The sequence below is a fragment of the Lathamus discolor genome, chromosome 6 (genome assembly GCF_037157495.1).
Source record: "Lathamus discolor isolate bLatDis1 chromosome 6, bLatDis1.hap1, whole genome shotgun sequence".
Taxonomy (NCBI): Eukaryota; Metazoa; Chordata; class Aves; order Psittaciformes; family Psittacidae; genus Lathamus; species Lathamus discolor.
The window spans coordinates 52,876,388-52,895,040 of NC_088889.1; the positions used below are offsets into that span (position 1 = coordinate 52,876,388).

The following is an 18,653-nucleotide window of genomic DNA, read 5'->3' on the forward strand; positions in this document are numbered from 1 at the left end:
AGACAGGAAATGATGGTGTATGAGCTAGCAAAATCTTATTACACATATAAGCACCATCTTTATTCCTGTATTTGATTCTTCTCTGCTCAAATTCTGTCTGCTGACTCAAACAGCAATGGCTGTTCACAACAACGGGGACCATCAGCCTGGTGGTCTCTCTCATGCACTCTCAGGTTTGCTCTCCTCACCTGTCCCCAAAAATTTTTACTGTTTTGGCATTGCAAGAACACTTTTCTACACAGCAAGTCAAATTAAGTTAAAGGAGTGGATATGAACTGTATCTGTTAAAACATATTAAAACCTTGATGGAAGCCGCCATTCAGAAATTAAGCAATCTCCATGGTAGCTTAATTCATGATGCCCACAGAAATATTTAACACCCTTTCATTTTACATTTTTGGCTTTGCTCAGAAATTCTGTGTTTGCAGATAGCAAACACACCCTAAACAAGTAGAACCAATGTGCTGAAATGAGTCTGTCTTTATAATAAAAGTCACTTCCTTCTCAAGAAATTTTTGCCAACTAGAAAACAGAAAAAAAGAAGAGCCCACGTTTCAGAATAAAATGTTTCAACATGGGAATTTAATGGATCTACCAAGCAAGAGTATTTCTTGTTTTATTTACTTAGAAAAAGTACTCCATACATTTCTACTGAAAAAAAAAAAAAAAGGGGGGGTGGGGGGGAAAGGGGGAGACAACCAGCGAGTGATTTTGTCCTGCAAGGTCCTGCATAATTATACTGCATGTGTTTTATGAACTGCAGAAAACATGTTTTCATTAAAAAGGTGACTGATTTCAAGTATTCCCAACCAGTCAACCTCGGAAGTTTTCACTCTACCTAAAACCAAGATGAACTTGATTTAAACAAAAGCATTGATTCTATTAACAAGAATGAGAAAATGCAAGTCAGTGAACATGCAAATAATATTTTGCTGACCTGGAAAGTTATACCACATATAGCAATAGCTACCTACATTTCAGTGGATGACTGGTATATCCTGCCTGAAACAAGCCTGGAAAACACACAGAAACACTTTAAAACAAACAAACAAATAAACAGACAACTTACACTATATGCCTTACAGTATTGTGTGAAAACAGGAGGCCACACTTTGAAAAGTAAGCCAACCACATTAGCTGCAAGTTTATAGGCAAATTCCTAGCTGTGCATTAAAAGCATTAACACAGAATCTCCCCTTTCACAGATGAGTTTTTAGAGCACTTTACTCCACCAGCTCAAGCCTCAACAAGCTCAAGTGACTCAGGCCAGTACCTTCATATTGAGAAGGGTGGGGCAAAAAGAGACACCCTCAATACAGACACCGGGTTGTAAGAATACAAATCATCATATTCAGCATTCTGATTAGCACCCGTAACGCAAAGCTAAAAGCTGTGCTGTGCCAGACCATAAGGTAAAAGCCTATCATATGCCTAATAAGAAACATTACTAAACACATCCAAAATAAAAAAATTCAGGTTAGCCTTCAAAAATTACTCATAACCAACAGTACCGCAATAATCAAGTAAAGGAAGGACCGAATAAGAACAACTGCTGCTAGATGCTCATCAAGGAATACTGTGCAGAAGACAGAGTACTCCTTAATGCCCGAAAAATCAAGCAGCAGAGGGGCATCGAGAAGACTCTCTACCTTACAAGATTAAGACTAGAACTGAAAAAGCAACCAAACAAAACAAAATCTATAGACATTAGGCTGAAGTATCCCCTTTGCTATTTCATGTCCAAATTCAAAAATCACCTGTTTCAAAAAAATGGCACTATCTGGTTACAATAAAAAGGAGACAGAGGCAAGAGGTGTAAGTATGTCAGAACTGCAGGTTAGCACATGCGCCCCAACAGCACATGTGGCCCAACCAGAAATTACAGATCAAACAAGAAAGGCTGGCTCACAGAACAAAATAAGATGACACTGGAGGGAACTAGGTACATCTGGGGATTTGGACAGCCTAGACCAAAACAGGCAAATACTCTCATTTCTAACCTTATCCCTTTCCTGTCAGAGATTCAGATAACCTTAAATGACAGGACCAGTGTCTGTGGCTTTTTGAATGTAGGCTGGTGAGCTCTAACTTTAAAGGGTACCAGCCCCCTGCTACATCAGCAGGTGAAATTTATCCAGTTGACATGGAGCCGTAGTACTGACATGGTTTTGTTCAAGACAGTGTATTAATATAAACAAGAGATACAATATGCCCAGAAGCTTTTCTTTCCTTCCCCAAGTACATCTGTCGGTCTAATAAAAGTTATTAGCCGTCACTAAAAATCTGGCTCTTTTTATATCTGATGGAAAGCAGTCACACACTAACACTTTGTTAGACATGACAATTGTGAAGACTACAGACTGGAGTTCCAGCAACACCTGCATATCATCAGAGAAGCCTAACTGAAAAGAAAGCTGTCATTTATCACACCTGACTCAAACTTGAAACCACAGAGTTAACTCTGTAACCTGAGCCCATCCACAAAATAAAAAACTTTGTGTAAACACAAGGTTTACACAAAAAACCTTGGTGTAGAAAACACATCTCTACCCAGTTTTGCATAACCAGTTAAGGTACACTGTAAGGAAGAAAGCCTTTCCTGAACACTCCTTGCTGTTTTATGATGAATCATACAAAATAAAGTTCTCAAATTAGGAAATTCTAGGCTGAAGGCACATTAAGGTTGTAAAATGAAGCGGCTAAAGCCTCAAGGTCACCTCTATGTAACCCGCTTCACACAAATTCTGTGCTTTATGTATAAATACTAGGAGACTTCTCAGGTGAAAGTCCCAACTATTAACACATTTCAGTGTAGAGAAGGGTCAGCAGGGATCCAGCCCCTGAACACTGATAAATGTCTTCAGTGAACACCTTTCCAACCTCAACAGGGGAAAAAAGGAGAGGAAAAAAAAAAAAAAAGCATGCAGCTATATTCTGAAGAGCTTGAGTTACCAGATGTGAACCATTTAAAAGTACAGTTTTCTGCATGCTTGCATTCTAGCTTACTGGATTTACTCTCTGAATGTTCGGAGTAAGAAGGAATTTAATCTATGACAGTCATTCCTGTCTTGATTCCAGTTTAGTTTCTGACATTCTTCAGGGCCTTGACAACTGCTTCTAAATTCTGGGAGTTTTTTCTGGTTGTTCTGCAATGTTTTTTTGGGGAGGGTGGGAGGGTTGTTTGTTTGGTTTGCTTTTCTGTTGTTGTTTGGTTGCGGGTTTGTTTTGGGGTTGGTTTGGTTTTGAATGTGTGTGTTCAGTGGTCTTTTTCCACAGTTAGAAAGAGAGCTTTGAGGATTGTATGAAGAACTTGCACCCTGACCAGTTTCTCTTGGCTGGCAGAATAAAACTAAACACACGAAGCTACCATTACTTCCCCTCCAAATGATAAAGGTCTGGTACTGCTGTTCAGCCATTTACAGTTATACTCATCATTCTAACTGCAAAATTAGATTATTTTAAATTACTGCACACTGTCTCAGGAGCAGGGAAGCTCCCAGAGTGCAATTGTTTGAAGTGCTGGAACAAGGTCATGAAGCAAGAGTTCTTAAGATACAACAGTCACCAGTGATATTATAAACAACATGATTGCAAAAATGGTATTTTTTAGATCACATGTATCCATTATAAAGCTCAGTACAGTGAAGGACCAAGTCTTTTTTTTTTTTTTTTTTTAATTGCAAAATAATAGGAATGGAAAAATTGCCATGGCAGGCATTAAAAAACTTAACCTAGCAAGTTTCATAACCTTAGCATTGATTGTAGAAGGCTAAACATGGGTTAAAAATTATGCACAATTTTACTTCAGTAGTATTCCACTAGCAGAAACCCACATTAAAGATGTTTAATAGGTCAGCAACGACTGCAGATTATGCAGATCCGACAACACCGAGTCCAAACTTGTATACACAGCTATCTAAAATTTGCAGTCTCTTATTAATTTTACTCTTTCAAGTATACTTGCTCTGGGCCCACATCCAGTAGATGTAACAGATGGAAACTGCCAGTGAAATATGGTAAAGCTATGTAGGCCACCATGCGTGAACCAAGCTTCCCGAAAACTCTCTTGAATGAGACTGCTGAGTTCAGCCAGGCACTCAAACTACCACCTACCTTCTTCACATTCACACCATGACCGAGCCAGCACTTTTCTCAGGTAGATGAAACATGATTTAGAGCAAATTATAAATTCTGAGTTACAATATATCCACTTCACTATGAGTATATTTATAGTTTAGACATAAACTGAATGTAACAGTAGGACAGCAACTGTGCCAGTGCTCTGAGGCCATTACCTGCTCCAAGATACCAGTCTTATCATAGCATCCTCTGTTTTCAGACATTCTGCAGTTCTTCCAAACAATTCAGACAGGAGGATACATCATCAAAAAATTGTTAATTATTTGCAGAGTAATTACCACAAATAATCACATTAGTACATGAATACATTCGTTTCAAGTCCTTGCTGCCGCCAAAAAGAGTGCTCCTTAAGCTTTACATTCTCACCAGCTCCATAGCGCTATCAACATTATTCATGTAGCTACACAAGCAGGCTGCAGGAACTCATTTAGCTGAAAAGTAACCTTAGCAAAGGAAAAAAAGAGTTTTCAGTCAGATGAACATCTTAACCTATCAACCTTCCTGAATACTGATGCTAGCACAAAGAAGAGGGTAACATGCAGAGAGATGCAAGGAAGGAGTATTGCTACCTTTTAGAACACTCAACTCCTTCTAATGAAAGTTAAGTTCATTTTACTCTAGGGACCTCAAGACTGATCTACTCTTCTTGTCCTGCAATAAAATCCCTGTTGGAAAAGGAATGCGCCCATAAGAACAAGCCAGTATTCACATGCACTGTAATGACCAAATGAAAATAACTGCCTAACAGATACAAGTTCTGTGGTTTGCTAAAGTAACACAGGTTTCAAAATGCAAGATTTATTTGGCCTTTTCTCCAAGAAATCAATAATTAACTTTACCAGGACACTTTAAGGAGCAAGGCCCTACAATTTTTTGTGATTTGTTTTGCACTACAGCAGAAAAGCCTTAACAGTGACAATCCCAGTAATGTAACTGAACACTTTCAGAACCAGAGACATGAGGGAACAACATGCCCCGTAAGTTTAAATTGCTCTCATCCAGTCCCAGCTCCTTTTCTAAAACTATGATAGCCCTGGAAACTCATGTTTCAAACTAACAGCACCTTTCCACTACTATACTAATGAATATTGCAAGTTAATATTTAATGGAGATATTCTTTCACCTGCAGAATATGTTATACGAGTTGTTTTCACAGCTGACTTCTGGTTTAGCAGAGGTACAGTGCTCATGTATGACACGTATATGATATAATGATATAATACAGAAGTCTCCTAAGTAAGCAGTGAACTGAGTGCAAGTGACTCACAGACCTAGATTTATATGTGGAGAATAAACTGGGACCCCAAAGATAATGTTACACCTATAAATAGAAGTAAATAAGGAACACATGAATATTTCCTGCCCAATGGGACTGGACATGTCTGTTTTACTGGTTATTTTCAGCTTCCACAAAGTAGGGAAAAGAGCCTGTGAAGCCAACAATGTGCAGGGAATGTAAAGCAAAGGAAACACCTGTTGTGAGCTCAATTAAAAAACAGAATATACGCACCATGTTACATGTGAAAGGTGAGAAACTGCAGCAGAGTTTCTAGGGGGGAGACTGCCTTCTAAAGGCAGGAGACTTTCTTCACTTAAGATGACTAAAGGGAAGACAGGGGAAAACACTCCTTACGGTTACAGGAGCTGACAAACTTCTAATGCTCTTCCCTTCTTCCTATTTATAGAAATATTTGCTATAATTAGGAAGTTTCAAACTGTACCTAGAATAAAAATCATTAGCTACCTTTTTACATAAAGGCCCGCTAGGCAAAGACAACAGTACTCTTTGTGGTTCAACTGTATTACGCACCAGCCAACCTGACAGCTAAGTACGCTGCACGATTTCTAACTGTTCCCACTACATGATGCACTCCTTACAATTAATGACCTTGATGGTCCCTATGGGTCCCTTCCAATTTGAGATGTTCTATGATTTTATGATAATGCATCCTGTTCAAAAGCAACCAAGATTTAGTCTAACAGCTGAAAAAAACAGTATATTGTATTTTTACTGACTCAGAACTAGAACACTTGTGTGGTTTTTTTTTTTCACATCAAGTCCTTAGCTTTTCCAGCTCAAGACTAGAACTTCTCTGCATAGCAATATTACTCATATTTCACCATAGTGTTTCTTTAACTGGACAGTGTCTTGAGGCCTTATGAAGATATTTCTTAGAAACTTCCATAAATGCAGAATAGACGACAACAATCAGCAGGATATTTTACTTTCTTCAAAACCACTGCGAGGATAATGTGGCAAAATCCTACATCCAAAACACGTGGAAAACCTGCTAGCTTTATTTTAAGTAATAAAATTTGTAAAAGTCATTTACAAAGGACATTTATAAGTAAATAAAACAAATGCATGACACATAGGCATTCTGTACTAGCCAAACCTAGCAACGTGCATTCCTTGAGAATTTCTCTTGCACCACTCATTAAAAATCTTCTGTATAGCATATATTAGGAAAGACTGAATGTGCACAGTTACCGTGCTGCCTTAATGAAACATACTGTCCAGCTACCTGTCCTGGTCAGATGATGACTACGCAAGTCAGTGTATATACCTGGTACTTACCATGCATTCACTGACACTAAAAGTAAAGTTTGCAAGTGAGAAGGCTGTTATACTGGGTTAGACATTCTTCAGTTTACAGCTGTAGCCCCTTCCTCTATCTTGCAGATGACAGAACACCGGAGTAGACCACACCTGTCTGTTCCATCTTCCGGCACAAATGTTCTGACCAGGACTTTCCTGCATCTGCCATCTGTGTTTTCCTGATTTTTCTAGCCCATTGCTTTTCTAATTGTCCTTGAAGCTGAAGATGTGGGATATGAGAAAAGGATAACCTTCAATCATTTTTAGCCCTCCTTTCCAAGTCACCAGGACAACATATGAAAAAGACAGATAATTGAGTGATATGACAGTATGGCAAGCAAGACCAACAACTTAAAAACTAAAGACAGGAGGAATCCCTACTGCAGGCAGCCCTTTCTCTTTTATTCCATTTCCACTCTCAGGGAGAAGAAGCTGTGAATCTGTAAAAAGGCAGGGAGATAACACACTTTCGTAAAGTTAGCATGCTACCACAACTTAGTTCTTACTGTCAAAAATCCCTGCACAAGACCTAGACATCTTGCTTTCCATGAGAAAAAAGTTTTATTACACAACAGACGTTTTGTATCTAAGTTTTTAACAAGCAGTCTTCCCTCAGGGAAAAAAAAAGTCTAGTCACACTAAACCATGCCACCCAAGGCTTCGTCCAACCTGCCCCTGAACACCACCAGGGATGGAGCGTTCACAACTTCCCTGGGCAACCCATTCCAGTGCCTCACCACCTTCACGGTAAAGAACTTCTTCCTTCTATACAATCTAAACTTCCCCTGTTTAAATTTTAACCCATTACCCCTTGTCCTGTCACTACAGTCCCTAATGAAGAGTCCCTCCCCAGCATCCCTATAGCCCCCCTGCAGATATGGGAAGGCTGCTATAAGGTCTCCACACAGCCTTCTCTTCTCCAGGCTGAACAGCCCCAACTTCCTCAGCCTGTCTTCATACGGGAGGCGCTCCAGTCCCCTGATCATCCTCGTGGCCCCTCTCTGGACTTGTTCCAACAGTTCCATGTCCTTTTCATGTTGGGGACACCAGGAGTGTACACAGGACTCCAAGTGAGGTCTCACAAGAGCAGAGCAGAGGGGCAGGATCACCTCTTCATTGAAGATTTTAGAGGTAGCATTTCACTTCTTGAGGATGCAGAGTTTTTCTTGTCCTTGGAGGCATTCAAGTAGCAGTCGAGAGGGAATGCCGTTAGTTTATTGAAACAATGAAAAAAAATGGAAGATCTTTCCCCCTCCCCACCTATTTCCTAAGACCCTCTGGTCTGGTCTACATGCTGAAGGCTTTTCAAGTAGCCTATACAAAGCTCTCCAGCTCATTTCTGCAGAGGTATGGTTGCGGGGTTTTTTTCCCCAGTTTAAGGTGCATCTACCGAGTTGTTTTGTCACCACAGCTATGTTAAACTGTTGCAGTTTTCTTAGTTTCAATCAGCACAGTCTGTTAACCGGCTAAAATATTACTATGGTACAGATGTAGCCTCAAATAATGTTTTGTGGTTAACAGGTAATTATTAGTAAAATACTTGGTTTCTCTCTTACCTTTTTACGTAACAGTTCACAAAAAAGGCTACAGTTCACAGTCCTCTTCTATTATGAAAAAAATGCATTGCAGCATCAGACATCACAGCCGAAGACTAAAAGTAACTGACACTGTGTCAAGTTTACTAGTACCACTAATATGTTTTACTTCTTTTTAATGATGAATTTTAAAACAGATTAAAAAGCAAGTTTCATAACTGAAGGAACAATCCCCATCTTTGTTGCTACTTTGAACTTCAAAAGCAGATCAATACTATTTGTAACACGAAAGCCTAGAATCTTTTCCAGAGAGGATAATATAGATCTCCATTAGATGTTGGTGAGCAAAGCAATTAAGCAACACTGATCTCTAGTCAAAACTGCACTGAAAATATATTCTACGCACAACAAAAAAAAAGCTCAGACTAATTTGGGTTTGGTGGGCTTTTTGTTGTTTTGTTGGGGTTTTTGTTTGTTTGTTTGAATGGCAAGCATGCACTGCAGAAACCATAGTCTTTCACCAATATCTGTATTAAGGATACGTTCAGTAGAAGGGCTTAACTGTCTGACCACAGAAAAGACTTCAGGTTTATTCTGGTGCTAAACTGCACACTGTAATATGTCAGCAGCTCCTTTCTTTGGGTTTGTTTTGTTTTTTTCCCTTCAGCTTTCTCCCCTAGGACTTGTCTGGACTTTGAAGCACTTGGCTGAACAGAAGGCTGCACCCAGAGAAGTTTTTGCTGTGTGACCACATAAGCCTATGGCCATTTGTTAATCCATAATAAATTTATTATTGTTTATAAGCTTCAGCTTCCATTTTCTGTATATTAAGCACTCTGAGGCGATCAGAGACACTTGAGCTGCTGCCCTGCGTGGTGTGATTAGAATTTACCCTTCCCCCACTTTCCAAGAGACCAGAATTGAAGGGTAGGACCAGCAAGGAATAAAGCAGATCTCACAATAAATCGTCTATTGGATAAATGCGACACGAGGTTGAAGGGTAGAAATCTAGAACAGAAGTAACTGTTACTGCTGCCTAATTTAAACACCCACTTGAAGGTTAATTTCTCAGTAATAGGATGCTAAACCAGTGTTTCTCTCCGCAAAACATTAAGAAAGAACATGAGACATACAAGAAGGGTATACAAAGTACATGGAAAGCTGGAACTGCAAACCAGCACATTACCAAAGGAGTTAGGAATAAGAAACATCACAGTATTAGCAGCGACGCTTAGGAGAAAGTGACAACACCAAGAAGCAGACCAGTACAGTTTGCTCTGCAGAGCCACTGAGATCAACACAACCTGATGGGTTACTGTGAGTGATCCGTTTCCCTGCTGTTTCAGCAGGCTTTCCTGCAGCCCTTCCATTCTCATACAAAAGACCCAAACAGCTGAAGTTTTCACAAGGCCGAGCAAGTGACATTAGCCAGACTTCTGCCCTAGCAGGCTAATGTTCTTAGTTTCTTTCTCAAACAGCAAGAAGGACATTTTTATTTAGACACACAGTTGCCAACAACAGCCATCCTGAGTTAGGGACCTAAGAAAGGGTCTCTCAGGCCTTCTACTCCCTTCTCCCTTTAAAATATCAATGCTCTCCCTTCCTGCCTCAACCCTCGCTAAGTTCACACAAATGTAACTAGCAAAGTCTTAAAGGAGAAAACATTAAGAGCATCAGTGGGACAATACTGGGCTTGGTCAGGAGAGAAATGTATCAGGAAATAGCTGAGAAGAAGTGAGTAACACACAAGTGACTCAAGATCCATTCCCATTACAATGGGGAAAACAGGCATGTCTTTTCCATGAACCCTTCCACCCACCCCAGGTAAAAAAAGTATAGAGCAAATGCCAATTTTTTTCATAGCAACTTCAAAAAGGACAAAATATTTTCATGAGAGAAACTGGCACGTTAACATACTAAGAGTTCGACTGAACTATACCTTGATTCTATTCTGCTTTACAGCATAATTCTCACAAAATAAGTACAACTGTGTACATGAGGCATTTTGAGTCATACAAGCATCTTGCATGAGTAGCAACTTTTGTAAATACAGCGGCATTTTCTGACACATCACCTTTTACTTTTACAAAGTAAATAAAGCAGACCACCTGTGCTTTGTGGCCATCATGAAGCCTACCAAAACAAGCTTCTCATTTAAGATCAAGTAATAATAGAGTGCAGCCCTTTGACTTACAAGGCACAAGTGTTGCAGTACATGGCATACAGACCCCTTCACATGCCACAAATACTGCACTTCTACTGCTCAGCTTGCTGGAGGAAAACGCACTCATCAGCTACTGAGCATTCACTCCATCACAGTGAGGAATCAAACTTCCAGTAAAACATAACTGGTATTAACAGCAGCTCAAGTGTTGGCCACATCTAGTTTGAAGATAAGTAACATGCCATATTTTCACCAGCAAACAGTTCAGCTACAGACAAAAGGCAACAAACACAAGTGATCTTTCTAATACATCACATCTAGCATCTGTGACAAAATGGTTTATCTTGTATTCTAGGAGGCAACTTAGACGGTAAAGATCCCATTCAGGAACCAAACTAGACTACCGTAAAGAAGGGCAGCAAGTTATCGCTGCTCTACTAGTTTTGCTGAAGCATAAACCCACTGCTCATGCGATTTTGAAGCATAATTATTCACAGTTCACCTGAGTGCAGGTCGCCAGCACAATTCACGCAAGAAGGAACCGAGTTATCTTGCTCGGGATACTGGTAGCATATCAGGTCACTCCCATCAACTGCATCTCCCTCTCCTGCACTGAGGTTTTCAGACCTAAAACCAGCAGCAAAGCGCTTGCTACCTTCTGCCTCCACATAATTAGCACTATTAATCCCAGGCTATCCAAGCCCCCTGGCGTGCCTCTGATTTGGCTTTAATCTCTGCCGAGGCCTCTTCCTCCTCTCCACAGAAAGCCATTTAAACCTTGGCAAGCCTTTCGGTTTAAAGTGATGTTCTGTCGCAGAGGGATTATTCCCACACGGTACTGGTGGGAAGCACCTGCAACGCCTCTCCTCCTTAACCCCTCGAAAAAGGGACCAAAGTTACTTTTTCAGAGGGCGACCGCTTGGGACGAGGCGCGGGCTCCTCCGCACCTCTTCCTTGCCGCAGGCGCGGCCGGCTGCACCCAGCGCAGCTCGGCTCCAGCCGCCTCCCCGGGCGCTGCCCCCGCTGTGCCCGCACACCCCGCCGCCTTCTGTCACCCCCACCGCAAGAACTGATTAGTCATTTGCGCCGCCCGCGGGGCGTCCCGCTCCCGACAGCCGGCCGGCGCCTCCCCGCTCCGCGCCGCGGGCGCCCCGCGCTCCCCCACCGGCTCGCCCCACGGCTCCGGGCTGCCCGGGAGCGGGGAAGCCAGCCCAGGCCGGGGCCGCTCCGGCGGGGGCACGTCCCCCGCGGAGGAGGGCGGCCCCACTCACCCCATGAGCCAGTCCATGGCTGGGTCCCGCCGCGCCGGGAAGCTCCCGCGGCCGCCGACTCGCCGCTCACCGCCCGCTCATGGGCTCACCACCGCCGCCGCCGCGGGCGCAGGGGCCGGGCTCCGGGCCGCTCGCTCCCCGCCGCGCTGCCCGGCTCCGGCTGCGGGCGGGGCCGCCGCCGGGTCCCCTCCTCAGCCTGACACTCGCGCACTGGGGCGGCCGGAAGTAAACACACGGTGCTGGCGGCCGCCAGGCGCCAACCCGGAAGCGGCCCCCTCCTCGCCCCGCCTCCCGCTGCCTCCCGGAGCACGCTGGGAAATGTAGTCCGGGAGCTGCCGTGAACGCGCTTGCGGCCAGAGGGTCCCGGGGGTGAGGGGTGAGGGGCGAGGGGCTTCCCCAGGCGGCTTCCTCGGGGCTGAGGCACCGAGAGGGTGAGGAAAGCTTGGAGGTCCCACAGCGCCGCCAGGCACTGACCCATTCCCGTGTGGAGAGCGCTGTGCTCATCCCTTCTGCATCCTGAGAGAGCCCCAGAGCCTTGGAGGTGGGACACAGGCTGGCTGCCTCCTCCGCCTGCCTCGTCCTTCCTGCTGCTGCTGCTGCACCTTGTGCTCCAGTCTCCTCTGAGACTCAAACCCTCTCCTTTCTTAGTTCCTCTGATTTAAAAATTAATAAGCTCCACAAAACCAGCAGGAAGTACCTGCCCACACCCACAGACAGTCTGACACCGCACCTCTTTCAAGTGTAAATGGTCCCAGATTTTGAAGAGGAGAAACCCTTTCCATGCAAATCATTGAGGTGCAGCTTTTCCAAGGGCTGTGTGAGACGGATGCCCACTGATTTCGCCCCCTGGATCAGCAGCACCTGCTTAGGTGGAGATGTCCACAGAGGCAGGTCTGCTGGGGGTGATTTCATGCTCCGGGCATACGTATTAATTAAAAGCTCTTTGTGTTAAGGGAGAGTGACAGTTACTTCATTGGACACCCTGCAGCCACCGGCTTTCTGAATGGTGTCTTTCAGAGGCTGTTGAAGCCTCTGGATCCCCCCTGCTGTGCTGGAGGCACAAAGGACCCTCCCAGCCCCGTGGTGCTATAGGTCTGGGGGTCCCTAGAGCCCCCCATGCCACAGGCACCCACCCATGGCCCCAGTCATATAGGAAGAGTTGGTCCCCAGCCATCAAACTGACACCAATGAGAGTTCCAACCAAGCAGCGTCATCCTGGGGCTAGTAATGCACTGCAAAGGAGGGTCATGGGGTTGATTTAATAAGAATGTGTCTTGGTCATGGTTGTTTTGTATCCCTCTGTCTTGAGAAAAGGTGGTAGAATTGTATTAAAAACCGTACTGCACCATCATCTTTGAGCAGACCTTCCCTCCGAAGTTGGCTGGGGATCCCTTTGCACACCACGTAACTGCTTTATTCTGCCATTCTTCTCTAACAAAATCTCACACTGAGGATTAATTGGGTATCCGGCAGTGTAATATAAGAAATGTAAGAACAGAACTTGAAAATGAGTGTAGTCTCTGTTCAAGTATAACACCTACACTTTATAGTTTTAGTCATTTTTGTGTTTAGAAAACGTAGCATGGGATAGGAAAGATGTCCCTTGCAGCAAAACCCACATACTTTACTGAGTGGCTGGAACGAGGATTTTTTGCAATGTTTAAAGTACCAGATCAAACCATCTGCAGAAAATAATTATCCTTTATGCACACACTTGATCCAGTCATTATCTGCAAACATTTGAGAACAGATGTCCCTCATTTGAATTATGTTTTCTTGTTGGCCTTTGTTAGGAGTGTTTTTAGCAGGGCATTTGAGGATGAACGCCATCCAATTTTACTGTGGGATGCATTGTACCAGGAGTAGGGTGTTTAGTCATATGACACACGTTTTAAAGCAGAGATGACTTCTGATACAATGAGTTTGTCATGTCACATTAGCTGTTTTCCTCCTGATTGCATCAAGGAAAATGTATGACAACTAGCACTAGCAGAACTACTGGTGCAAAAGAAAGACAACGAATGTCTGTTTCATTAATCTTTTGTATCAGACCTTCCAGAAGGCATTTATCTGTATCTCACCTAAGGTGGCTATTTTATAGTTTTTTTCCATTGTCAATCTGACACTGCATCTACTGCTTCCCCTCAGCCACTGGAAACCCCAGAGGTCCTTCTGGCAGACCAGGCATTCCCTGTTCCATCAGGTCTGTCTGTGAGCAGCTCTAGAGAGCAAAGGATGTACCAATCCAAGAGCCTCCAGTGGTTGTTTCTAAACCCTCTAAAAAATGCATAACAGCTGTTATTTGTTTGACCATAGCAAGCCTGGCAGGCTGTGGGGCTCTTTTGTGCTAAGCCCTGTGCACACACATAAAGAAAAGGTGCTCCTTGTTCAGGGCCACGGACCTGCAGACCCTGTGGGACATGAATATAAGGTGTTTAACAAGAGACGGTCCTTGGCATACAGATGTGGTAAGAAGCACAGAGGATTGTGGAGGTTTATAATGTTTGACATTGGAGGGTTTTGCACAGACTTTTCCCTAGATTACTATCCCACATCTTACTTGTGTCTAACCGGATTTAAAATGCCCCTCTGCTCTGCTCTCGTGAGACCTCACCTGGAGTATTGTGTGCAGTTCTGGTGTCCTCAACATAAAAAGGACATGGAGCTGTTGGAACAAGTCCAAAGGAGGGCCATGAGGATGATCAGGGGACTGGAGCACCTCCTGTATGAAGACAGGCTGAGAAAGTTGGGGCTGTTCAGCCTGGACAAGAGAAGGCTGCGTGGAGACCTCATAGCAGCCTTCCAGTATCTGAAGGGGGCCTATAGGGATGCTGGGGAGGGACTCTTCATTAGGGACTGTAGTGACAGGACAAGGGGTAGGACAAGGGGTAATGGGTTGAAACTTAAACAGGGGAAGTTTAGATTGGATACAAGGAGGAAATTCTTTCCTGCTAGGGTGGTGAGGCACTGGAATGGGTTGCCCAGGGAGGTTGTGAGTGCTCCATCCCTGGAGGTGTTCAAGGCCAGGTTGGACAGAGCCTTGGGTGGGATGGTTTAGTGTGAGGTGTCCCTGCCCATGGCAGGGGGTTGAAACTAGATGATCCTAAGGTCCTGTCCAACCGTAACTGTTCTATGGTTCTATGATTATTGCCAGGATGGGAAGAATGGCTGTGGTGCGTCCTGTGGGATTGCAGGATCTGGACTGTAAGGCTTTTGGCCTGTGGTGCATTGCAAGGAAAATTGCATTCACTTGCTCCTCTCCTCCTTGTTCTATCACCTGTATCCCCTGGCCTCACTGGCACAAGAGGACCCTGAAAAAAGTGCACACCCTGCTCCTCCTGGGCTTCAGGCATCGCGTGGCTTTGTTCCCAGGTGTTCCTCAGAAGCACCAGAGCCTTTTGGGAACTGAAGGGAGGCTGAGGGGGATCTCATACAGACCAGACAACAGGAGTAAGGGCAGACAAACCTCTTGCATGAAGATTTGGCGGTTGTGTAAAGCTCTGCAGAGCTCAGCATGAAAGCCAAGGTACAGGATAGCATGGACCTGAGTGCTGTCCCAGTCTATCAGGGGGCTCTGCTAAATCCCGTAACCCCTCAAGAGAGACACTGCAGTCCTGAGACTGGCTCAGTGCTGGCTGAGAACTGCCTTGGAGTAGCAAGCTTGAAGGTTTCTTTCCTTATTTTTCCCTCCTATGGTTGTCATGACCAGATTTGTGGAAAACAGGATGTTTGATAGCAGCGCAGACAGCGTCTGTCATATATAGCTGATTTTCATATTCGCTTTTCAGTTGGCTTGCTTTGCCCATCTGGTAATAAAGCAGTGCTACAGAGGACAAATGGCTATCAGGAAGTAATCAAGGTACCTGTCTCTCTTCAGCTCTGTCCTTTTACTGCCTCTGATTTTATTGCCATTACCTCCCGTGGCAGGAAAAGTGCAACACAGAGCGTTGAGGAGTGGGAATGAACTTTGCTCCCTTACCAGCTTATTGCATCAGAAACACCTGTCCCTCCCTCCCCACCTAATATTTGATGTGGGGCTGAGCAGCCTCATATCTGATACCTTGACAACAGCTTTGCATGTTCCCTCTTCTCTCCCTAAGTGGCTGCGGTAGCGCTGAAGGAACAGGCGAAGGAGAAAAGAAAGCATTGCTCAGGGCTGTATGAGTTTTCCTTCTCTTGATTTGAGGAAACATCTTACCCTGGGCAGCTGAGAAGCCTCAATAGGTAGAGATGTGAACCCATTTGCCTGGCTGAGGTACTTCCAGTGGGTGGCAGAGAAGCAGAGCAGGTGATGGCTGCCCTGACACGTAGAGAGTGTAACGTTTTTCAGCAAGCTGCAAATCTGCTGCTCAGATCTGGGTCTTCAGCAACAAGGGGAGATACGCCTTCACTGGGAAGACGTGGCAGACTGATGGGCTTGGGATCAAAATGGTCCATTTGTGGAGTTCTGAATGTGGCACTGGCTCTTTAAGTCAAAAACATCCACCTACTCCTTCCCTGAGACAAAACATCTTTGTCCCTGTGCATGAAACATATTACAGTTCAAATTCCTGCCGAGCCATTAGAAAAAGCAAAGTGCCTGAGTCTGACTGTGTGGGCCTCTCTGCAACTCTGAATGCGATTGTTAATCATGCTGGATATTAATAACAGCATCTCTTCTTGGTTGGAACATTTGATTTTTTTTTATAAATAAACACTGTGAGTGGTTATAAATATTGATCGCTGCCAGTAATAGTAAGACGTTTTAGATATAGCCTTGCAGCAAGACAATCCTGCCGAGGACCAGAATGGGAAACAAAAAATAAATGGAATTTTGGTTCCAGAACTAGCTGGGAAATATGACTTGTATGCAGATGTCTGAGAGAGGGCTGAAGCTTTGAGGAGGAGGGCTGAAAGCTCTGTCCTTGGGGGTCTGCATTGCCATGGATGTTGAACAAAGTTCAGTCTCTCTCCCCCAGTCACAGAAGAATAGAAGTATTAGGCATTTCCTCTTTTAGACAACAACTTATGAGTGGATGTTAAAGCACGAGACTGGTGGTGACTGGGTTTTATTTTTTTCCCCAACTAATTAGGTATTACTGAGCAATGCCTGCCTCACACCTCGTCTTCCAGCTGGAAAATCCCTCTGCATCAAAAGCCTTGTGGGAGACGATGTGTAAATGCTCAAAAATCTTCAGTGCTTAGGAGTGCTAAAAAATAGGTGCTTTTCTCTATTCTTCCAAGTGGAGGATACAAAAATTATGTTAAAGTGAATTGAATAGTAGCCAAGAGAGTTTTAATTTCAGCTGGGAAGCTCAGGAAACCACCTATGACCACTTGTGGGATCAGTATGCTGGGCTGACAAGTATGTGTCAGAGAGCTCTGTAATCCAGATGAGTGTGGGTTTCCGTTTGTCCCAGTGCTGGGGATGCTGTATCATTGTGGATAGGCTGAAACCAAACCCATGCTCTCATTTTGTGTGATGAGCACTAGCCAATTTGAGTAGCCCCTTGGAACGGGGAAGTAGGAGACACACACCAGCCCTGTTGTTGCTGCTTTTCCTTACTGATAAGCTCTTCCCCGAGTGTATCTTAACCTACTGCCTGTGTCAGGGTGGAGAAAAGGGCACATGGTGAGAAACAGGACATGCATTTTTAAGTTTGGATAGGGATGTCCACTCTGTGAGGTTGAGTCATAGGCTGTCTGCAAGGAAAAGGTGTTGCACATAACTGTAAGCCAGGGCTTGCCCATCCCCACTGGTTTTGCAGGAAGATGGAGACAGTGCCGGAAATTGTTTGCATTACTTTCCTAATGCTGCATCTCTCTCCCAGATGGCAAAACTCCCCCTAGGCCTCCACCTTGGAAAAAACCAGCAGGCAGAAAAGAGCCTGTGAGTCTGTTCTTCAGAGTCCTGGATGCTTTTAACTAGTCCTTGACATTACTTGCAAAGGCAAAGAACAACTTCTTGGCATGTCTTTCCCTCTGGTAAAGCTACACATAAAGCCATTCACCATGTGACCCCCACAGTGACCTCAGATCCTCTGTCGTGTCTCCTTCAGAGCAAGGAGATAGGCCGCCCATCTTCACATGTATGAGGCACTTCTCGTGCAGGGCAGAGTTTTCCCCTCGCAGCTGTAAGCCCAAATGGAAGCAGCTTTGGCTTTGCAAGCCACGGGATGATGGGGTGACTCATGTGCCAGATCACACCCAAGGGTTTGCTCTGTGGGTCCTGCAGGCTCAGCTTGGAGCAAGTTGTGTGAGGACACATGGCATGCTCGCCTAACGTGGGTGAGAGCAAGCAGAGGGCTGGATCCGTCCAGCTGCTCTGTGCCTCCCACTGCTGCTGAGGTCGGGAGTGGGATCAAGGCTCAGCATCCCTCAGGCGCCATCCAGCCCCGCGCAGGGTTGGTGCCCGCGGTACAAATGAGGTCTCCAATGGTTGCATTAAAGTGTTCCCAGCCCCCACCGATTACAAAGGGTGCCTGGCAGAACAGGAGTCTGTTTGTCTGCTGTGCTCTGCACAAACAGTCGCTTCTGTAAATACATCTCACATGAGCAATTAGGAATGGTTCGAGGAAGCTGCTCTTCACCGGGCACAGAGGAGAGCTCAGCTAGCTCTACCCTGCCAGCTGCCTTCCCAGCCCTGGGTCTGCAAAGCATCCCCTCCTTTCTGCTCCAGCCCTCTTGGCTGGGACTCGGTGCCTTGGCGACACGTGTGACAGCCGCCGGCTGATAACCAAGCACGGAGCAGCCTGGCGCTGCACAGGAAAGGGGCACACATTGCTCTTCAGCTCCTGTGACACCCTGGGGGCAGGGAGAAGTTATTTTAAGGGTGCAGGAAATATTATGTTGTGAAATTGAAGCTGGCTCCCACCGTGCTTGGAAACCACTCAGTCTAGCTCAGCAGCCGTTCTTATCACCGGCTAAATGCAATTGTAGTTATTTCTCCTCTCCCTCCTTCCTCA

At 44.7% G+C, this 18,653-nt stretch overlaps 1 protein-coding gene across 1 annotated transcript in view; it reads right to left on the minus strand.

Moving 5' to 3' along the window:
• The window catches only part of MOB2 (MOB kinase activator 2), a 117,407-nt gene extending 105,524 nt beyond the window's left edge, over nucleotides 1-11,883 (minus strand). The window contains exon 1 of the mRNA XM_065682733.1: nucleotides 11,710-11,883. Coding sequence (XP_065538805.1) covers nucleotides 11,710-11,726 — 17 coding nt within the window. The 5' untranslated portion in view covers nucleotides 11,727-11,883. The remainder of the gene's footprint in view (nucleotides 1-11,709) is intronic.
• Between the last annotated feature and the right edge of the window lie 6,770 nt (nucleotides 11,884-18,653).